Source organism: Manis javanica, chromosome 7, assembly GCF_040802235.1.
Source record: "Manis javanica isolate MJ-LG chromosome 7, MJ_LKY, whole genome shotgun sequence".
NCBI lineage: Eukaryota > Metazoa > Chordata > Mammalia > Pholidota > Manidae > Manis > Manis javanica.
Window position 1 is genome coordinate 125,467,375 of NC_133162.1, and position 24,469 is coordinate 125,491,843.

A 24,469-nucleotide genomic window follows, 5' to 3' on the forward strand; every position below is an offset into this window, starting at 1 on the left:
GCTAGGAAAACTGGACAGCTACCTGCAAGAGAATGAAACTGGAATCCTGTCTAACTCCATACACAAAAGTAAACTTGAAATGGATCAAAGGCCTAAATGTAAAACATGAAACATAAAAGTCTTAGAAAACATAGGCAAAAATCTCTTGAACATGAGCATGAGAATTTCTTTCCTAATGTATCTCCTTAGACAAGGGAAACAAAATAAAAAATGAACAGGTGGGATTAGATCAAACTAAAAACACTGTACAACAAAGGACACCATCAGTAGAAAAAAAGGCAACCTACAGTATGGGGGAATATATTCCAAAATGATTTTTCTGATAAGAGGTTAACATCCAAAATAAAGGACTTACATGAATCAACAGCAAAAAAATAAATAACCCAATTAAAAAATAGGCAGAGGACCCGAACACAAATTTTTCTAAAGAAGAAATACAGAAGACCAACAGGCGCATGAAAAGATGCTCCACATCACTAATCATCAAGGAAATACAAATCAAAACCATAACAAGATATCACCTCATACCAGTTAGAATGGTCACTATCCAAAAGACAAGAAATAACAAGTGTTGGTGAGGATGTAGAGAAAAGGAACCCTCCAAGGTGGGAATGTAAACTGGTGCAGCCACAGTGGAAAGCAGTATGGAGGTTCTTCAAAAAACTAAAAATAGAAATGCCATATGACCCAATAATCCCACTTCTAGGAATTTATCCAAGGAAAACAAAATCCCTGATTCACAAAGATAGATGTACCCCTATGTTTACTGCCATTACTTAACAATAGCCAAGACATGGAAGCAACCTAAGAACCCATCAATAGATGAATGGATTAAGAAGATGTGGTATATATACACAATGGAATATTACTCAGCTATGAAAAAGAAAGAAATCCTGCCATTTGCAAAAACATGAATGGACCTAGAGGGTATTATTTTCAGTGAAATAAGCCAGGAGGAGAAAGACAAATAGCACATGATTTCACTTCTTTGTGGGATATAAAAACAAAATGAACAAAATAGCAGTAGACTCATAGACACCAAGGAGAGACTGGTGGTTAACATGATGGAGGAGTTAATGGGAGGGGAGAGGGTGAGGGAGATAAAAAGTCACAAAAATTCTCAATTATAATTTGTCAGTCATGGGGATTGTAGTACAGCACGAAGAATATAGCCAATGATTCTGTAACATCTTCCTATGTTGACAGGTAGTTACTGCACTAGAGGGAGTGAGGATTTAATAATATGGGTAACTGTTTACCACTGTGTTCTGCATTTGAAACCACATAAGATTATGTAATAACACTGCTTCAATAAAAAAAAGAGTAAACGTAAAAATCTTTATCATGTTAATAGTAGGCAAATACAAAAAATCTACAAAGTAATACATGACAGCTGGTCACAGAAGAAAACAATCAACAGGGAACAAAAAGAAAGAACTAATTTAATAAATTAAGACTTTAAAAATCTAGAGTTATTATTATATGACATATTTTTTACATAACATGCATCTGCTATAAAATACAGATCAGAATTAAAGCAAATAATTGTTGGGGAGGTGGGTGGGAAAGAATAGGAGATAGTTATTCTAGCTGTTGGCCGTGGCTTCCATTTCTCCACTTGTAAAATAAGGATAAAAATAGTGCTTTTCTCCTCCACTGTTATCTGTGTTACAGGAGTTTATACATGACTGACATAAGGTAAATTTTATGCACATGTCAGTATTGTTGTTACTCACTTATCTAACTCAAAGCAATTACAAAATGCAGAGTATGTGATAATATTTTATAGCATGACTCATTTAAAAGTTAAGAGTTTACGCATGTCTGTTTACATACATGTTTAAAGTAAGTTATGAAATTAAGTGGTGGTGGCATGGTGACTTCTGTTTCCTTGTCTTTGTGGTCATGTTGACTGAAGGATGAAAAAATAATTCCCCAGGCCCTTCTCAGGGAAATTTCAGTTATGACTCTAACTTCTGAATTTGGGGCATTTGTGTTTCAGACCCAAAGAGGGAGACCAAGCAGAGCCGTCAGGACGGGGATGGCACAAGTAACCACCAGTCCTCAAGGCGAATGCTGGCTTCCTTGTGACTAGGAGGACTGAGGTGCAGCAGACTCTAAGGATAGAGAAACAGACACTCAGTTCCAGGCAAGGCCCAGAGGTGGCAGAACCCCTGAGCTTGGGCAAGTGAATGTACAGATACCCACAGGTCAGACACAAGCAACCCAGGGAGCCGATGTGGAGATTTGGGGTAAGTAAGTACCTAAGAATAATTCTTGCCAGAGCGCTCCTCCACTTTCTTATGGACCATACAGACTTGAAAAAAATAACAGACTTTCAACCTATAATCCTATCATTTTCTAGAGTGCAGGAAAAAAACAATTTTTAAAAATATATATTTTGTTTAGCAATTATTGACCACTACAACAATTGAATGTGCCAGTATATATAGGACCTCGCACTCACCAATTCATGCCTAGATTTGTGAGGAAAGTATCTTTGCAACATGTCCAAATACAAACTCCTTCTGCCACAGAGATCTCCAGGATACTGATCCAAAACAACCTGGTAAATCCAGTGGTCTTCTTCACTTAACTGGAAGTTTCTGGAAGCAACAAAGATGTCACAACATATTGTTAAACAACCATGGATTTTGAGAGACTTCAAACTGTTCAAGCTATTAGCAAAATAATAATGATTACATAAAAAGAAGTCTGGTTTTTAAAAATAAATTAGACAAATTAAATGTCTGCTATAGAAAATTCTACAATGGGTTCTTTCAATCCTTTATTTGGCCTTGCCATGAGTTGCAGGCATAATTTGAAGAAGTTTGACAGGAGACATAATATTTTTAAAATATTTATTCTAATGAGTTCCAGGCATAATATGAAGAAATTTGACAGTGAGATGTAACATTTTAAAAATATTTATTCTATTTTGCCTATAACAATATTTTTTAAATCATAACCAATGAATAAAAAAATATTGTCAAATAAATTATTAAGCATACAGATTAAAAGGAATTATGTAGATTCAACAAAGTTCCTATTTCTAGACTGGAGGAAAATACAAATGTAGACAGTTAAATGAACAAGTACACAAAGGAAATTAAGGCTTGAGGAAAGCACTTCCTTAAGATTTGACTTTAGAACCAAATCTAAAATTACCTTTTCCTTTGCCCTCTCAACTTCTTGCTTTGTGGGGGTAACAGTAGAGATTGCTAGTGAAAAGATAACCAGTGGCATTAAATTTCAGAACACTAACGAAATCCTTTGTGAACAGTATTCCTTCAAGTCATCTTCCCACTAACATGTCCACCATGCTCCAAAATGCCCTTTTCATTTCAGAACACTCCTCGGAATTGGCTTGGCTTCTGTTCTATATAAAGTTTTAACAAAACCCTATGCAGAGGGAAAAGTTTGCAATATCAATTTGATCTCTAAACTGAATTAATGTATCTATTATTCTGAGTTTATTTGCATATTATTATTCATTTTTAATAAATTGGAATAATCAAATACAGATGCAATCAGAGGGAATATTATTAGCAACAAATATTTCTTTGAGCCAAGATGGAGACTTGCTATTGTTTATTTCTACTATATCAATAGTCTTCTACTTTAAAGTTAATTGTGCAATTCAAACAATTTTTCATGTCTTCTATGCCCTTGAAAGTATTTGACAACTTAAAACAGCATAAAAAAACCCTTTAAATCAGTGATAATAATGGGAATTCCATTGTCCTCATACAAGGTTACCTAGTTCCTGTAAAGCATTTCGTTATTCTGATAAGTAATAAGAGAAAAATTCTTTTTCAAAGAAGATAACCTTTTCTAACAGCTCTATAATGGGAAGAAAAAGAGGGTTGGAGGTGTTCTACTAGGAAGAAGAATACTCTACAGTTCTTCCTTATAACAGAATAATCTAACGCAGAGAAAGAATTTGAGATCAGTTCATTCAGTGAACACACTGAATGTTTCGGTTCTGTCTGAATCAGTTATGCATATATAGGCAGTCAGAGGCTTCTGCAAATAAAGAAGTTAAAATAGGGGGTATTAAGCCTAGAGAAAGTCTTGCCTGAGTGTATTTGGCATTTAAAACACTCTCAAGTCTTCATGGACAATATCTCAGGTCCTCTCTCAAGGAATGAATTCATTTTCATTCATGATAACATACATGCATTTTAATAGAAGAGTTAGCCACACAGATTCTTTCATACTACAATGCAAGCATCAAAAAAAAAAAAAAAAAAGGAATAGACCTAAACTCCATGTCCTCATTATTGCTTTTAAACCATTTCTATAACCAAAACACCTTGAATATGACTTGAATTTCCACCTTTAATTACAAACAAAGTGTGTTCTGGAGATGTGCTGGGGAAGAGGAAGTGACATAATCCAGGTCGAGTAACGTTTTTTGTTTTTATGTATAGCCACTCATCTATACAACTGATGTTGGTGCCGTGCTAGACATCCTTCATTAGCTAGAATTCCCTTCACCAAGAAGCTCATCATCCACAATGCACCTTCCTTTTCTGGAGAATTGTCTTCTGCCAAATGGCAACTGCCTCATCCAAAAGGCTACACTACCATCACTTTTGATGGCCAACCGTAACTAATGATTGGCTGCCATTGGGGCACAGAAGGCCAGTCTACTTGCCTCAAGATGGGACCCACTCTGGGATACCATTCATGCTCTAGAGTTTCATTATGAGAGCAAACTGCAGCCCCTTTCCACTGAGATCTCCTCCTTGCAGAGTGTCTCTCCTCCTTACCCTGCATCCCTTATTAACATTCTCTTGAAAGCATTGCCCAACAAAGCACCTGTTCTTATCATCTTTGCCTCTGCTTTGCTTCTACAGAACCCGACATAGGCAATATTTCCCATATTTTTCAAAAATAGTTTAAATCCTTTGGTAAGTGGAATACTTCTAAGCTAATTGCTTTGATGATCTCTCATACTGAATGGTGGTGCAAGATTGTGGCTATCCTCAAAGAGAAAGTACAAATAGCAAACATTTACAAAATGCTTTTCAAATAAAAGTACACATTAAGCAGTGCACATTACTGTAAGTAAATACAGCAGCAGGAGAATTTGTGGCATGCAGTGCAATTTACACATTGTGTGAATGTATTAATTAGATGTCATTTTAGTGACATTAAAACCACTTAAACATATGAAATGATAGTTTAACATTAAAACCAGATATTTCAAACCAAGTATGCCTGGAACAATGATCACATCCATTTTGCTCTTCTTATTGATTTTAGAAACCTCACAGCTCAACAGCTTTTTCCAGTTACCACAATTACGCAAATTGCAGTATATGTAGAATAAAAATGAAAGAAATGCTTAAAAGAAGTGATATATAAACATTTACAATGTTACTATTTTTAGAGTGTTTATAGAAGTTTCCAGAGCCATAGGCTTAAATCTTAAGGCAAATATTCTCATCAGCAATACTAATGGCACACTCATACATCTCCATGAGGATTTTGTCAGGGAGAAAACCCCTACACACACACACACACACACACACACACACACACACACACACACACACACACACACACTGAGTCTTCTGGATCATAAAATTCTAGGAGGAATATTCAAACATAATGACCTCTTCACAATAACAAAGTAGCCATTTCCTACTTAGCCTCTAAAATAAAATAACAAATTCTCTAAAAAAAATTTAGTATACCTAAATTCAAATCTGGACATTTATCTTTCCTAATCAAACCTTCAGCTTTTCATTGTACAGAAAAATCTACATAAAACAGCCTAGCGGTATAAAATAATTAAGGCTAGCTTTTTCCTTCCAAAGTTCTTGTTTAATTTGGCTGCTCTGTTGGTGATTTTGATGACAGAACCAACTAAATCACACAGATACTGAAATATATTCCGATCATGTATCTACTTTCAGAATTTGAAAAATGACCATAATTTTTTTTTAAAATTAAAGAAGACTTTTAAGTTATCTTAAACTTTTATGATTTTAAATATGTCTTTAGACAAAAGATCTTTGGCAGGTCTCTGAAAAATTTATTCCTTTCGTCCATTTAAAATTTTCTAACATAAAATGTTTCATCATTTTCATCTGTACAGGAGCACACCAAGATTTTACCATTTCCAGGTTTACTGGGCATATCTAACTAACACTGTAGGAAGCTTCGCCCTGGAGAAGTGAAATTGGAGATATTCACCATTCAGTCACCACCCACCATCCCTTGCCTCCAAACACTGAAGCCCACTAATATCACTTCATCATGATTTCCCAGGATGCCAGACAAAACAGGTACTTCAGAAAAGGATGACAGGGCTGTGGAAATCCAACCAGACCAAGGCTGGTTGTCTACCTGTTTGAATTATTTCCCAAATCCTAAACTGACTCACAATTAACTGAGATACCAGTTTTCCTCATGGTCCTGTTTAAAGCACTTCCCTAGGGTTCTGGTGCCATGATATCAAAATACACTTGGGGAGTCTGGGGGGAATTTGGCAAATAAGATGCATGAGGGTAACAGGTACTTTAACAGCAGAAACAAGTCTATGAAACTAAACATTTTGTATTTACAAAATGGCTGAAAATTGTTTTATATTTTCTCTAGCGTGAAGGGTGTTTTCCAGCAAAATGGTGATTAGTGCCTCCTGAAGCTAACTGCTGCAGTTATCAGCATCTGACAACTGCCTGGAGCTTGGCAAGTGGCCATGGAGAATCTGGCCTAAAGAAAAACTCCTACCTCTTCAAGTGTAATAGTGCCAGGGGACACCTAGCGCTCCTCCACTAAGAAGCAGGACTCCAGTGAGCTCATCCCAGCTCGGACACGCTCTGCTTGTGTGGCCGCATTGGGTCTGACCCTCTAGTAAATACAACTTGACTTCACTTTTCACTGTTATCTTTCCACATTAGGCCCATCCGAACACCAACCTGATCAGCCTGCTTCCCGAACGGCTGCCCACCTGCCCAGCACCCTACTCCAGGCCCACTGTTCAAGTACCCACCTCTCTGACTTTCAGCCTAGTTTACAGACTCCCTCATCTCTGACTCATTCCTAACCAAGAGAACCTGCTCCTTGGGTTCTGTGTGGGAATGAACATTGTCATGCCCTAGGATATCCACGCCCACCTGGTGGTTCTCACCTCCAGGGTCCCTCGGCTCAGCACAGTCTGGTTATTCAGGTGGGAGCTGACAGCCAGAATGAAGTGGGCTCTCAGGAGCATGATCAGAATCCACTGAATTGAAAAATCAGCAACAAAGGGGCCACGGGGTAAAGCTGGAACTTGTATCATCCAAAACCACACTCTTCTGAGGAGTGACAAGAACACGAAAATAAGGAAGGGCTTTGAAGGGGGCGGCTCCAGAATGTCTTATGGGAGGGTTTAGGGGTAGGAATCTGATCAGAAAAGAAGGCTAAATGATTTATTTGGAAGATACTTGCTGTTATCATAGCAAGCACACCATTTTTACTTAGTTGAGTTTTTTTTGTTTTCCTTTTTGCTGCTGTTTTTCAGAGTAGTTGATATTAGAAAGCTCAATTTTTAACGTAGGATGTATTTTGGAGGTAGAGTAGCTTGGATGGTAGCAAGACTCCTTTGTCCCTACATCAACCACTAGTTTAAAGAGGCAATGTAATTGCTACAGAAAGTTTTGAGCGTATTTGATCAAGTCAAAATAGCCTGTTAAAAGTAAAATGTAGTGGCTCAACCACACTCTATGATAGATTTTAAATAGGCCTATTTATCATAAGAAGAGTAAGGAAAGGCAATTGTAGCAGACAGGTCTCCTAGTCCTGCTCCTGCCCACTAGGATCCTGATTATATTCAAGATTCACCTTCCTCCACACTTCAGGGAAAGTGAGCCCGATCTCCACCCCTGGGAGTAAATCCTGATTGATCTAAAGCCATTCACAAGTGTCCTTTCACCTAGCTTCCTGTTCTTCTGGCCAGTGTTTGGTATAAACATGGACAATAGACCCAATTCTGGCCAATGAAATGTGAGGAGAAGTCTTGTGAGGCAAAAGTTTCCTAGCTCTTAAAGTGAGTCACAAGGAAGAAACAGTATCTCTGTGCTTCTGAGTGTTCTGTGCAACTGCTTCAGTTGTCTGGCAGGAAGTCGTCTAAGCTAAAGGCAGGGCAGGAGAATGCAGAAAAGCAGACTCACTGTGCTTGGACTTCTCTACCTTTGTACTTGATAAGAAATAAATTAAGAAATCACATTATCTAAGTTACTTTGATTTGGGTTAGGATTCTTTTACTTACAGCCAAAGATATCTTCTATGATAGATAACTGAATGGAAGAGAAGGGACTTTTCTTAATGTAACATCCTACTAATGTTTTGGAAGGAAAGTACTATGAAGGATGTAGAGATTAAAGAGATGCTGACAAAAGTGTCCATCAACAGATGAATGGATAAAGAAGATGTGGTACATATACACAATGGAAAGAAAGCCATAAAAAAGAAAGAACTCTTGCCATTTACAACAACATGAATGGACCTAGAGGGTATTTTGCTAAGTGAAATAAGCCAGGCAGAGAAAGACAAATACCATATTGAGGGAGGGCAGGAAAATGGAACAAGGGTCAAGCCATATATATTATAAAATCTGCTTAGACTGTAAAAAAGGCCCATCTTATTCTTTAATTTAATCTACAGGCTTTTCTTCCTCTTCTTCCAGTCCCCTACTCAACTTAGTAACTTTGTAACCAGGACAGGAGATAGACCTCTGAAGTGTAAATGAACCTATGTGGACAAAGAATGCCAAGATCTGGGTCAACACAGTCACCTAAATAACCCTATTTTGAAGACAAAACTTCAAAGGAATTATGAATCACTTGTATACATCATGCCTTATATTGACTCCTACCAAAGGCCCTATAAAACCCCAAACCACAAAACCTTAAGCGTGTCTCTTCTCTGAGGCTGTCCACACTCCTCTTTCTTCGAGTGTGTACTTTTTGCCTTAAATAAAAACCTCTCGCTGCTACTGCATTTTGTCTCTGCACTCTTCCAGCGGTTAAGTGTCTGTTACTTTATTTCATTCCATTTTCTACACTTACACACAAGTCTTCACTCTCTGTCCTACTTCAGACAAGTAAGAAGGGGCTACTGAGATATTTGACTTTGGGCTTACAAGTTCCCATAACCTGGGTGACCCAGACAGGACTGCAGTGGTATGATCATGCTCTTTAGTAGCCTGCCTGAAAATCCCCTTTCTTTGCCTTTGGGAAGTTCTCAGAATATAATCTTACTCCTTCCAGTGCTCTGCATCTCCCCCAAATCCTGGGGTGGGAGGGGCTTAGTTTCCATGATGTGCAGAGTCAAGCAGACACTGGATGCCAGGTGACCCTGGCTTTAGGAGTTGGCAAGGGATTTGCCATATGCGGTGCAGGAGTTCAATGAGTTTCCCTTTCCTCCCTCTGCTCTTTCTTGCTCTCTGCTGCCTGCAAAGCAGCTGCCATTCCCTGCTGGTCTCACTTTAATGAATTCCTTCCTTACCTACACTCATCCAAACGGCTTGAGAATTCTTTCTCTTTCAGAGTCAAGAACCCTCCCCCTTCCAGGTTGAGGTTTCACCTGGTGCACAGGGAGAGACCTCCCCAGGTGCAGCTGCCCAGCAACAAAATGATTTCACTTATGTGTGTAATCTAAAAACAAAATAAAACAATTGAAAAAAAACCCAGAAATAGACTGATAGAAGTGACTGTTGGTTACTGTGCAGAGGGTTTGGGGAAGATGAAATAGGTGAAGGAGATAAAGAAGCACAAAGTGTCAATCAGTATAAATTAGTCACAGGGATGAAAGTACAGTATGGAGAATATAGTCAATAATGCTTGGGGTGAGCATGTAATAATGTAGATAACTGTCAAATCACTACATTGCACACTTGAAACAAACACAGTATTATAGATCAACTATACTTCAATTAAAAAATAATAAAAAAAATAAAGAGATGCAGACACAATGTGGTCAGAGATCAGCATCTACAATAGTCCTCAACTGACTGGGAACAGACAAGTATTCAGCAGAAAGGGCCACTTTTAAGACAAGGAAAAGAAAGGAAAAACTAAACCAAACCAGCCCAAACACAAATAAACAAAATCAGTAAAGAGAAGTCCATGTATAAACACATTATTTGCTCTCATTTTTAAAAATTCTTCTATTAAGCCCAAATCTGTTTTCTTGTTACCATTTTATTCTTCACTTTGGGGGAACAAGAACATTTTTAAGTTCAATAAAGTTGAAGTGAATAAAGTTACTCTACATAGATACTATGACTCAATTTTCCAGTTTCAAAAGTAAGATTAATAAAACTGGCCTACTTCTTTGGGGTGACATGAGGAAAAATTTAATTAACCATCATGAGAGCTTCTAAAATTTAAATGCCACATAATAATGCTATAATATCACCTCAAACCAACTACCAGTAACCATTTAAAAAATTACAAGAATGGATTAGCACAGTGATGGTTCTTTCTCAGTTTGCTATTTTTAGGCACTAGCAATGTTCAACTTTATATTCTTTTATAGACACTAATATGGCAAATAAACATGAACCTTTGAGTGTGGTGATTTTAATGTCTTACATTCCTGATTTTTCCATAGCCTGTTGTAATGATGTGGTTTCCTCAAAGGATTATATTTACCCAAAGTTGGACTTCAAGGTATCAGGAGTAGGAAAAACTTGTTATAAACAATTGAGTTGATGTACAAAATAGGTGTTAAAATTGAGCAGTCACCAAACGTGGCTTTCAGTTCAAGAGTCATAAAGTAATTATTTTCAATAATGTGTTTAAGAGAAAACTATTCAATATACATGACAAAATATAAAATCAGTCTACAGCCATTTCCTTCCCCCCAAAAATCTGCACTCCTGAGTCAGGCTGGACAATCCACATAGGAATATGCCAGGAGGAAATGGAAACTGCAGCGCCCTAGGATGGTGCTTGAGAGATTCATGCAACCAGGTGACTAAGTGACAATACACACCACGTTCAAAAAATTATGCTCCTGCTTCTCACTACTTTTCACCTTATAAACCACCCTTGACATACAGGGAGCTAGACCAGAAATGTAGAACCTGAGACTGGACGTCCCCAGCCACTGAAATGTCCCAAAAGTTTCAAGACCATATTCTCAGAGAAAAATGCCACCTGGTAGTTAAGGCTCCAGTTTTTTCCTTTGTGACTTCATCAGGTAAGCAAATGTCAGCTACTTTTTATTCTCTTTTCCCTCTCTTTCTCCTATCTTATATTCATCAAGCAATAGCCACACGTGTAAGCATTTATTTCTTCAAATGCTTTTTGACGAAAATTACAGGAGGCCACTCACTGTTCCTTGAGTGCTGGCTTCTAATGCTGGCTTTTATGCAATCCATCTTTTTTATCTTTTTCATCTTTTTGCCAATTCTGTTGCCAACACTTTCACATAAGGAGAGTGACAGAGCTATGCTGTACAGATAAATATTGACAAAGAAAGAGAAAGGAAATATGAAACAGCACACTGGTGAAATTCACACATGATAGTAGTACTCAATGCCCTGATCAACAAGTCCAAAAGATGAACCAGGTAACAGAAATTCTGTTGGTGAAAGTATAAATTGTTTCTATTTTTCTGGAAGGCAATATGACAATATTATAGGATTTTTCATGGTCTTTGATTCAGCAAGTCCAATTCTAACTATTTGTTTTGAGGGAAAAATCATGGGATTACTCAAATTTAGCAACAAAGTTGTTTGTTTGAAGGTTTTTAAGCAAATATCAAAATATATAATAAATAACTGTTCAAAACAAAGAAAAGGGTTGAATTTAAATGGTACAACCATAAATCATAATACTATGCATGTATTAAAAAGTATATTGTAAGAGACTATTTAATACAGTGACCTAAAACATAAAAGAAGTTTCATAAACATTTATTGAAAAAATGAATATTGGAGCTCATTCATGAATAGTAAGAACAATGGATATGTATAGAAGTATTATTTCATTTTTATAAACAACATACATTTAAAATATATAAAATGTTACTGGAACATATCCTGAGTGTTCACAACTTAGGTTAACTTTTCGTTTCTTCTTTTTTGTTTGCCTCAATTTAAAAAAATTTTTCTCTGATAAATGTGATTAATTCTGTATTAAGAAAAAAATATATAAGGAAAAATCCATAGGCTACTACATAGTTATCTTGAAAGTTGCTAATGAGTAGAGTAAATTGAAATAATTCGGGTGAAAAATATGAAACTATGGGTTTTGGCAATGTACATACAGAGGGATACACTGTGGATTTTAAACAGCATTCAGATTAGGGGCTCATGAAATAATAGAATAATTGTGAATCAACAACATTTAAAATTTAATATCTCTATCAAACAATAAAGTAAAAATTACTTTTTATCACTCAATAGCTTTTGCCACATATTTGCTTAAGATCATAGCTAAATGGAGCATCAGACAATTATGTCTAATCTATATGATTAATTCATCCAAATGTTAGGAAATTAAAGTCACAGTCTCATCTGAGTCTAAAGCAAACAATTAAACTTGTCCTCATGTTACTAATGAAATACTGCCCAAATAGAATCTCAGTAGCTTCCCAAACTCATGAATAAAGAAATAGGTTCAATTGAAGTCATATTTTTTTAAGAACATTTTGGTAAAATAGAACATCTCGTAGAGCTGTGCTGGGCAAGATAGTAGCCATGTGGCTGTTCAGCACTGGAAATGTGCCTAGTCCAAACCAAGATGAGCTATTAGTGTCAAATGCAGACCAAATTTCAAAGATTTTGTATGAAAAAAACTAATATATCTCATTAATAATTTTAAAATATTTATTATACATTGAAATTATATTTTAGAACTACTGAGTTAAATAAAACATTAATCAAATAAAATTTATCTTTAAAAATTTTTTCTATGGTTACTTAAAAATTTTAAATTTTATATCTGGCTCATATCATTCATCTATTAAACAACACTAATCTATTAGTCAACCCAATTGACCAACATACTGGTACACATAAATGCTTGAAGTGCTGTGGTATGAGGGAGAAAGCTTTCTATTCAGACAGGCAGAAGAAACGCATTCATTCTTGCTCAGCTACCTAGTAGCTCTGAAACTTTGGGGAAATTGCTCACTTTCCACTGAGCTGCAGTTTCTTCATATGTAAAATAGAGCTTTTTCAATGGGGTGTATTGAGGATTAAAATGACATGTACTTGTCATGTCAGGTAATAGGTACTCATTAAGTATCAATGGTCTCCTTTTTACTCTTTTCACTTTTTAAGTTAGATTTTTAAAAATCTGTATTTTTGGTTTACAAAATAGAGCACGTATACCAACCTAATTTGTAACTAACCCTTGGGGATAACTATTGTTACTGTTTATTTGGGTGGATAACCTTCTAGTCTTTTTTTCTGAGGCTATATAGATATAAATGTAGCACTTACAGTGCAAAATAAGAAAAGTGAATCCATATTAGATAAACTTTGCTGGCTACTCAGTCATTTTGAAGATTTTGCTGTCACTAAAGAAATACATACCGATATTGAACCGCCCTTGGAGTCAACTATTTATTTCACTTCTATAATTATTTCCTTTAAGATTATTTCTAAAGAAACAAAGATTATTTACATTTATAAAGATTTTTTTTAATGACATTGTCAGTTTACCTTCCAGAAATGTTCATTTACCAATCATGAATAAAAATGTCCATTTATTTTATATTTTTAACCTTGGATAAATCTCTTTTATGTTCTACCACTTTATAGGTGAAACTTTGAGTGTCCCTAAAACTTGCTTTGCTTTGGTGAGTAGAGAGGTTTCTGTAAATCTGTCATTTGCATCTAGAATCACCACCTGGGTTTCCCCGGCTACATCGCTTCACCCCGCAGCATGTGCGTCCTGTGCTCTGCACCCCACCTGTTACTCTAGCACATAAACCATCCGTACTTATTCCTCCACTTGTGTTCTAAATCCCATTACTGGATTGTTCTCGTCAGCATCAAACATACTGATATTTCTCCTATTTTATGACAAAACAGAACAATAACAACAGAACAAGAAAAGTCTGGCCCTGCTTTCTTGCTTCCCCCTTGCATAAGAACTTCAAAGAGCTGTCTGTAACTCACTGCTTTCAATTCTCTCCTCCCATTTACTCAGAATCAACCTAATTGGGCATCTGTCCCCACGTCTTCAATAAAATGGTCACCAATGACTTCCATGTAGAGCCCACAGTCTATTATCAGTCCTATTTGACGTGACTTAGCAGCCTTTCTTCAGAGGGCCACCCCTCCTCGGCTCCCGCAGCTGACCGCGCCCCCTTCACCTGCCTTCCAGGACAGCACACTCTCTTGGTTTTCTCTGTATCCCCCAGACCTTTCCTCAGTGCCTTTCTGTGAGTTGGCCCTCTTCTCACTGCCGCTGCACTGCCGCGCACCCTAGGAATCAGTCTTCCGTCTTCTCCTTTGTCTCCGCGCTGCGTCCCACCCAGTTCCTGCTGTCGTCTCACAAGCATCCTCAGCTCAGACCTCTCTCCTGAACTCCAAACTCACAAACTGACCGCCTTCGGAAAATCTGTGCTTGGATACCCAATGACCTCTCCAACACAGCACTTCCAAACGTGAGGGCCTGATCCTCCTCACAGACAAACCTTGCTTGGCTAGTCTTCCCCGTCTCAGCTGGCGGCAATGCACTCCATCTTCCCGGTCGCTCAACCCCCAGTCTTCCAACTATTCTTCTGTTGCTCTCTTTTTTTTTCACAATTCATACTGTATGTTGTTTTCTTTGCTTAAATGTATGTACCCTACCCTGTGGAGACTGTTCCGTGTGAGTAAATCGAAGTTTGGTTCTATTTATATTTTTATACCCACCGATCTCACTAAATTATCTTATTACTTGTACAGATTTTTCTGAGAATGCCTTGGATTTTCCAAATAAAAGCATATTATCTGCAGAAAAATTTTACCTATTTCTTTCTATGTTTTATAATTATAATACCTTTCCCTTGCCTAATTTTGTTGTCTAGTATTTACAGAATTACATGAAATAATGGTGGTTGGATGCTTGTCACTTATAAAAGTGCTTCTATTGTTTTTCCCACTAATTTTTGAAGGTTCTTTATACTTTATAATTGTAAAAAGTATTCATCTGTTAGGTTTAACATTCTTATATTTTTAAAGAATAGATGCTGAAAATTCTGATGGCATTTTAGCATGCATGAAGATAAGCCATAGGGGATCTCCTCAGTTTCATTATTGTAATGTGATGTGACGGATCCTCACTGCAAATATTCCATTCAGGACTTTTGTATCAATAGGGATAAGTGAAAATGGGCTATAGTTTTCATTTCTGTGCAATATTTTTCAAGTTTTTCTATCACTGCTATGCCCGCTTCATAAACATAACTTAGAAGATTTCTTCTTTCTAAACTCTGGAAAAGTTAAATAGCAATGAAATAATTTATTCTTTTTAATTTATTTTTAAATTATTAAACTTTATTGGTTAGAGTAGTCTTAGGTTCACAACAAATTTGGGCAGAAAGTACAGAGTTCCCATATGTCCCCACACAAGTGTAACTTCCCAGCACTATCAACATTCCACCCCAGAGACGTGCATTTGTTACAATCAGTGAACCTACACTGACATGTTATCATCCAAATTCCACAGTTACATTATATTTGCTCTTGGTGTTGTAAATTCTATGGGTTTGGACAGATACATGATATCTATCCACCACTATAGCATCATACGGACAGTTCCACCGTCCTCCAGGTCACCTGTGCTCTGCCTGTCCACCCCTACCTCCTCTAACCCCTGACAGCCAATGATCTTTTTACCGCCTTCGTAGTTTTGCTTTTTCCAGAATGTTACAGAATTGAACTCATACAGTATGTAGCCTTTTCAGATTAGCTCTTCTGTTTAATAATTTGTATTTAAGTTTCTTCCTTGGCTTTTCATGGCTTGAGAGCTCATTTATTTAACGTTGAATAATATTGCACTGTGTGAATATACCAGTTTATTTATCCATACACTTAGTGAAGGACACCTTGGTTGCTTCTAAGTTTTGGTAATAATTAATTAAAGCTCCTATAAACATTCATGTGCAGGTTTTTTTGTGGACATATGTTTTCAACTACTTTGGGTAAATACCAAAGAGTGCAGTTGCTGAAGCCTGAATATGTTTGCCTAGACGTATTTTTTTTTGTATTTATCTTTCTTGTGTTCTCTGAGCTTACTTGATCTGTGGTTTGCTGTCTGACGTTAATTTGCATAAATTCTAAGTCTCTGTTACTTCACGTATTTATTGTTCTACTTTCCTCCTTCTTGTCTTCCTATTATACATATGTCACACCTTTTGTAGTTGTCCCATAGTTCTTGATATTATTTTGTTTTGTTTTTTCTCTTTGTTTTTCAGTTTTGGAAGTTTCCATTGTCATATACTCAAGGCACAGAGGCTCTTCCCTCATTCAGTCTACTGATATACCCACAGAAGGCATTCTTCATTTCTGGTAGAGTGTGTTTGACCTCTAACTTTCCTTTTTGTTTATTTCTTAGAATTCCTACCCTTTACTACCATTATCCATCTGTTCTTACATGTTATCTAATTTTTCCACTAAAGCCCTTAGCATATTAATAATTTTTAAAAATTCCTGGTCTGGTAATTCCAACATTCCTGCCATAACTGACTATGGCTTTGATGCTTGCTCAGTGTCTTCAAATTGTTGTTTTTTGCCTTTTAGTATGTCTTATAATTTTTGTTGTTGTTCAAAGGTAGGCATGTGTTGGGTAAAAGGAACTGGGTTAAGGAGGCCTTTAGTAATGTAGGGGGAAGTTGGGGGGCGGGGAGGCGTCTATAGTCCTATTACTAGGTGATCTCAGTCTGTTAGCCTCTGCCCCTGAACAGGGAAAAATTTCACCAATCCTCAGTTTTCTTTCCCCCTTATGTGGGACAGGGTGGGTGGAGAGGGCTGGAGTTGGGTATTTTCCTGACCTCATGTAAGCTAGACTGATGAAACACCAGCCATTTAGGACCTAATACAATAGTTTCTCCTGAGGTCAGCCCTTATTAAGAATAGAATACTCTGGAATACTTCAAAATGGTCCCCTTCCCTCCCTCTAGAGGAGGAGGACTTTTTCTTCGGACAGTACCTGTGAGTACCTGGTAGAACCTCTGGAGGTAAAATTCACAGAAGTGTGAGGTGTCCTCTGTGACTAAGGTTACACAGAGTTTCTAACTCAAAGTTGTCCACACTGAGCTTCCAGCAGTTTGTCAAGTATGGTCCAGTTTTCCTACTCCAGCACTGGTGTCCACTGAGGTTTCTTCTCAGGTAAGTTGTGATTCTCTGTTATCACCTGTATCTCCAATTTGGGGGGCACCAGTTTACCCTGTGATCTTACTTCTCTGGTGTATCTAAGAAGAGCTGTTGATTTTTCAGTTTGCTCAGCTTTTTACTTGTCAGAGCCAAGTGGCAAATTCTAAGCTCCTTTCGCTTTGGACTGGAAACTGCAAGTCTCTATCAATTCTTTAGAGATTTAACTTGCCTGAAAAACCATCCAGTTAAATTATTTTAACGTTTATGTTATTGCATTTATTTAAACTTTTTATTTATGATTTTCACTGCAGGTAACATATTTTAAAAGCCCTTCCCCACTCCAAGATTAGTTAACATTTGCTTTTATTTTTATCTAATTTATGATTCTTCTCTTCTTCACATTTTAATGCACCTGGGGTTTATTGAGTCATATGGAATAAGGAAGAGACCTAACTTTGTTTTCCAATTGCCTTTTATTTAGTTCTCTCTTATAAATAAGCCAATCTTTCATCCACAGTTTTGAAATTTCCCCTTAATAACAAATTACATTATTATAATTTTGTTTCTGCACTTCTATTTTGGTCCAGTGATCAGCAACATATTCCACATATATATGAAACTTTCTAATTGATTTTCATATTAAAATATGTTTATATTTTGCTCTACAAGTTTAATTCCCCCCCCCGCCCCCACGACAGAGTTATTCATTTTGAATTTTTGGCTCATTTTACAAGCTTAATCTTCCGAATAACTTTTGGAATAATTTTTAACAATTCTTCAATTGCAGTTGTATTAAACTGACAGATTAATTTCATGAGTCATGGATATTTTGAAATCAAATTAACTATTGTATATAGCTTGGGACGTTTTAAATTGCAAGCAACTAAAAACCAAACTCACACTGGCTTAAGACATTAATGTGGACTGAACGCCCTTGAAAATTCAGCGGTGCATTTGGCTGCCCACGCAGTGCAAACAGAGCACCAGGTCACTTTTCCCCTGAGTAGCTGGCCTCTTTCCTCACCTTGGGCGCTGTCTCCTTCATTCGCACAATGGCTGCCGGCGGCAACCTCTGCTTTGCACTTCCCGGTACATCCACAGAGAAGCGAAGGCACGACCCCTCACAAGTACCCAGCAAAAGTTCTGAGCTTTGCACCGACTTGGACGCCCCTGAGCCAGTCACTGTGGCCTGGGACAGTGATGTCACCGCTTGCTGCCCGTTCCCAGCCAGGGTCTCCCTTTGAATCTGGAGACGGAGTCACTCTGACCCAAATCGGCAAGCTGCCGCAAAATAGGGGGAATTAACATAAATGTTGGGATGAGCTGTGGTGCCCACTGCCTTTAGCCCAATGAAAACAGCTCATAATTTAAAGAAGTCTCCCAGATAGCTCACCTTTTTATTCTATAGCAGTACACATCTATTTAAAATACGCACACACTCACTTGTACAGGTGTGCAGACATGTACCGATCTATGTGAATTCTCACAAGACCTAATATCTAGAACTAAAAGGGGAAATGGTTATATTAAAATAAAGGCAGATACTGGCAAATGCAAAGTCCAATTAATATTACAGGTGAACTTAGAATTCATTATGCAGCTGTCAGAGCACATTTACATGCCTTGTTACCACCAGCGACAGGTTGCTGAGACCCACCACCTCAGTATATACTCAAAATAGCCCACGTATTCTATTTCTCTTCAATGAAACTACTCCTGAAACCTCATTCTGGTTTATTGATGCTTCATCATTCACCACCAGCTTTTTTATACAATAGCCTTTTCAGTTGATACTTGCATGTAATTTTCATCTGGTCAGGACACATGTATATATGTTGCTTCCCCAAAATATTTCAAGCATTCTCAAAGGCAAAGACATATTCTAATGTAGTCTGTTGAAACCCCTCCCCCAAGGCATTTAGCAGAGACCACTTATATTAAGGATTACCCAATATATTCATCAAGTAAAAACGTATCATTAATTATGTAAAATTTACTCTGGATAATTATATGTGGCAAGCAAACTATTCAATTAGAATTTATGAGCCTATATTCCTCCCAAGCGGATTCCTCATGCTCCCACAGCACGCCTTCCACTCTCACCTTCATTTTTTCACCTTTAATTCAACTCAGTTGAACAATCATTTATTTAAAGGCTGGTATGTGCCAGGATGTGATAGGTACTAAGGATATAAATATTTAATAAATTACCTTGTCTTCAAGGGGTTTACAGTCTATCCATTTATATCCCTTCTCAGACTGTCTGCTTTACCCCTTTCTGCCTTATTCTCATCCTACCCATTCTTCAAACTCCCTAGTGAATTTTACTTCCTCCATCAAGCCTTCCTAAGCTATTTTTTCCTCAGTGTTTCTTCCCTCTTGTTGAAATCTTTATCATGTGATATAGTCATGTAATTCTCTGCTTAGTCATCAGCAATAACAATGGAGCTGTGAATCTCAACTTTTTTTGAGTGCTACAGGGTTGCACAAAGGAAGAGCAGAAATTGAGTTCAGATTAAGAGGAAGGTAAGAACATGGGCCATGAAGGGTAGGTCTTAGTGGAAGGGAGGCATTATGGCTGCTAAGGCAAACTCCTCCATGTTTAGGAGCTGCGAATGTAGAAACACCAGTCTCAGCCAGCTTGCCCAGGGAGGATGAGATGTCATCTGGAGGGGAAGATCATGGGACCGCCAACCTGCTTTAAAAGGACAGGTTTACCCTTCTTCACAGCCACAGTCAGTCTGATTATAATGCACAGCCTTCCACATTTACCCCACCTCCTCCCCCAACCAAAAAACTCTCCCTCTTACTTGGTTAGTTCTAAAATCTCTTTAACAAGGTTGGGATGGGGAGGGGAGACAGGCTGTTTATTTTCCTATTAGAGACTTAAACTAAGTGCGTGCTTGACTTAACACTGCACTATGACTGAGTTTCAATTAAAGTGTAATTAGTTACTCAATCAACGCATATAAATGATATATTATTAATTTTCTTCTCAACTTTATTGCAAGGGAGGAAGGACAAAAGGAAGGCCGAGAGGCAGGGAGAGAAGGAGCTCTTAGACCAAATGGTGTCTGCCCAGGAGGAACATGTGACCATCCGCCCAGAGATGTAAGAAAGCCGCTGTCGGTCAGGGAAGACTCAAACGTCACCTAGGAGCCTCTCCACGTGTACGGAAAGACAAATAGAAGCCATAACTGAAGAGTTTGGATCAAGAAGCCACTGAAACAAAGAACTCTTACTTGGTAGGATTTAAGGTTTTCCTTGCTATTATTTATTTCTTTTTTTCTTAACATTAGTAATATCATATAAAGGAGTTTCATTTACAGATAATTCATCAAGAAATGTAAGAAATATAAATATTTGTCATATTTATGTTCTTCCATTTCAAAGTAAGAGCCCTTAGTTCCCTTTAATTTACTGTGCATCCCTCAATTGCTTTCTTTTTAAATCTATATTCTTTGGAGAAAATCTTGAGCTCAATATAATAAAATAAAAAGCATGTTTTCCTACAAAATGTTCCCCAGAAACTTAATATACAGAACAGCACATGAGGTAAACTATTGATCGGACCCACGGTGGCATTTCTGGGTTTGCTCATCAGTGCATTGTAATACAGAATTCACACTAGAGAAGATGACCCTGCCAAACTGAGTTATAAGTCAGTTAACAATATATTTGTTATTCAGAAGAGGATTGTCACTTTTGGGATATAACCAAAAGTACATTTTCTTAAAAAATTTAACATTAAAAAAATTTACAGAACATATTTTGTGTTCACCAAAGGGCAAAATCACACTGAATTACGAGTAACATAATTCCATGGGTACATTTTCCATTGTAAGCAATTATTAGCACTGATTTGTAAATTTCTACTGAAAAGGAACTTCACATCTTAAAATGAAAATTCATAGTTACTGAAAAATCATGCTTGAAAAGTATTTCTCACCAGCATAGTAATGAGCTCAAGCAGAAGAGTATTTTTCAAGAAACATCATTTCTAATTTATTCAGTATAGTTAAATTAGTATGTGATTTTTTTTTTTGATTTTTAAGTTTGGTTTTTTTTTTTTGAGAGGGCATCTCTCATATTTATTGATCAAATGGTTGTTAACAACAATAAAATTCTGTATAGGGGAGTCAATGCTCAATGCACAATCATTAATCCATCTCAAGCCTAATTCTCGTCAAGTCTCCAATCTTCTGAAGCACAACGAACAAGTTCTTACATGGTGAACGAATTCTTACATAGTGAATAAATTCTTACATGGTGAACAGTGCAAGGACAGTCATCACAGAAACTTTTGGTTTTGATCACGCATTATGAACTATAAACAATCAGGTCAAATATGAATATTCGTTTGATTTTTATACTTGATTTATATGTGGATCCCACATTTCTCCCTTTATTATTATTATTTTTATTTTTAATAAAATGCTGAAGTGGTAGGTAGATGCAAGATAAAGGTAGAAAACATAGTTTAGTGTTGTAAGAGAGCAATTGTAGATGATCAGGTGTGAGCCTGTAGACTATGTGCTGATTCGAGCTAGACAAGGGCAATAAAACATCCACGGATGCAGAAGCTTTCTCTCAAAACAGGGAGGGGGGTGAGGTTCTAAGCTTCACCACTGTTGTTCCCCAGTTTCTCACCTGATGGCCCCCCTGCGACTGTGCCTGTCTTAGGTTGTTCCTCCCTTGAGGAATCTTACCCGTCTCTGGCTAACCAGTCCTCAGAAGAGTATTTTTTTATCATGTTTCAACCTCATAAAAATCCTTAAAACCATTATTTCAGGGAAATTATTTTAGAGGAAAAAAACCCTCATTCAACAAAGAGTCAACCTAAACACTTATTGATTCCAATCACATAGTAACTGAAAAAAGTAAATCAGAAGCATGATAGTCCCCAACGAAGACAAAAATTTAGTGGTAAAAACCTGTATAATTCAAGTAGTTTTATCTTATTACCTGTATATATCTTCTAACTGCAGATCAAAATCTTGAAGTTTCTTTTGATATTTCTCTGTAAAGTTGCAGAACTCATTAAGGATTGAAGATTTCAAATCAAGGTATGGGCATTCCAAAGTTTCTAATTGTATGGGCAGTTCACTAAGCAGGTTACTCCTTTCTTCTGAAGAATGATCTAGTATCTGAAAAAAAATTATGTAATTGTTTTAAATAAAACATAACAACATAAATGACAAATTGATAAACAAATTGCTACTTGCATCACACTTACTTCCATACTCCAGTCTGAAATACTATTTTCTATTTTCTGTTGCTCCAGGCTAAGTCTTTCAAAGACAGCTTTCAATTGTTTCTTCACAAAGTCAACCTATTAAATGTAGATAAGAGAAAGTCCCTTTGAGGACCTCTGGAAGAGGGGCCAAAAGATGCCACAGCCAGGCAGTGCTTATCAGAGGGGGCTCCAGACACACAGCCACAGGATGGGTTTAGGAAGTGCGGTGGGGTCATAGCCACGCAGCACCCACATTTGGATTTTGTTTTGTTAAGGCAAGGAGCTTACCATATCATCTCTGCTTCAGTCACCACTTCTTTCCCTTGTATCCTTGCCTCTAATCCCCAGCTGGGCATGGGATTTTTAATGTCTTTAAAAAAGTATTACTTATGAAAGCAATATAACAACACTACAGAATATTAAAAAGTAGAGTAAAAAAAATCACCTAAAAGCCTTCATCTAGTACAACTATGATCATGGAGCTTATGTTCTAATAAGGGGAGGAAGTCAATAAACTAATAAAAAAGTAGATAAGGAAGTATCAGGAGGAGGTTAAGTGATGTAAACAGAGTGAGGTAACAGGGAGTGACTGCAGCTTCTCTCATGTGGGTGACCAGCCAGCCTAAGACCTAAATGACAGAAAGTGCCAACAGTGGAACAGAGGAAAGAGCCAGGGTAAAGGCCGTGAGACAGGAAGGGGCCGCCTGTGTCAGTGTGACAAGGTCTAGGAGCAGAGGGGCTGTGTCCAGTGGGAGATGAGACTGAAGAGGCAGAGGGGGGCTGGATGGAGAGCAAGGGATTATGGGCCAGTGGGTTCCCTGAGGGGACTTGCCAGAAGGGGTGACTTGATCCACCCGAACTGAAGGTGGTATCCCAGAATGCACTGGGAAGAGGGGCAACAAGAAAGCAGGGAGACCACTTATGAGGCCACTGTAACATGCCAGGTGAGAAATGAGCATGCTCTGACAGATTCAGGGATATGCTTAGGATACTGAATAGACAAAATGTGCTATGCCTTCCATTTAAATACACAAGGTACACATATTTGTTTCTTATCTCAAACTGTTTCAGTTGCGACAAAAATGAGAGATGACATTACTAAAAATAAAAATAATATACTGACCTCTTCCAGTACTTTCACTGAGTTAAACTCAACATGTGAGTGGGAATGCTGTGAAATGTGATGCTGTCTGTATTTTAGATCTGCTCTCAATTGCTGGATAGGATTTATCACATTTTTAAGATATGTGTCCCATTGTTCTGATAACTCTTGTTCTATGGTGAGACAAAATTAAATCAAGGTAACACATTACTATTTAAAGTTTCTTCAAGAACAAGTCATTTGAGTGCAGATTTATTTTTGGATTCCTTTAGAAGAAAACAAACACCAGTTAATATAAAACGGACATGAAACAAGGGCCCTCTTTCATCTTCAAAACAAAACTCCCCTCTAAATACAGTACCAAGAGAAACTCACCAAAATTCATAAGGTGAGGAAGACATTCACTTCCAATGTTCTCTTCATTGAGAAGGGATTTTATTTCTGATTCCATTTTACATCTGAAATAGACATTACCTCCATCAGCTTTTTATAATCATAAACATCTAGGTTTGAAAAATAACTAGTAATAGAAATGTAACCTAATGTGGTTTCATTTCCCTGCTCGTTTATTCAGATCATACACTAAATTCCTACCATGGATTGGGTACTTGCCAGACCCTGAGACAGAAAGAAGAGGCAGTGAACACTCCAGGCCAAAGTGACAGCACCAGCGAAGGCAAGTATGTAGCACATCCCAGCGCTGTCCCAAGTGGAGACCACTCAGGGCATTGCAAAGCCCCTGCGGGATATCAGGCTGACCTGGCCTGCTCAGCAGATCTGTGTTTCAGGAAAATTCCCAAGGCAGGAAGATGTAGGA

At 37.4% G+C, this 24,469-nt stretch overlaps 1 protein-coding gene across 5 annotated transcripts in view; it reads right to left on the reverse strand.

The window, feature by feature from the left end:
- CCDC148 (coiled-coil domain containing 148) overlaps positions 1-24,469 on the reverse strand; it is a 220,580-nt gene that overhangs the window by 117,997 nt on the left and 78,114 nt on the right. For 4 of the 5 annotated variants that reach the window (XM_073241513.1, XM_036996140.2, XM_073241515.1 and 1 more), the window contains 5 exons: positions 24,028-24,110; positions 23,674-23,825; positions 22,551-22,646; positions 22,280-22,461; positions 2,468-2,606 (listed from right to left, as the gene is read on the reverse strand). In XM_073241513.1, coding sequence (XP_073097614.1) covers positions 2,468-2,606; positions 22,280-22,461; positions 22,551-22,646; positions 23,674-23,825; positions 24,028-24,110 — 652 coding nt within the window. Of the gene's footprint in view, positions 1-2,467; positions 2,607-22,279; positions 22,462-22,550; positions 22,647-22,838; positions 22,931-23,673; positions 23,826-24,027; positions 24,111-24,469 lie in introns of those variants that run through there. The other variant, XM_073241516.1, reaches the window with a different exon arrangement.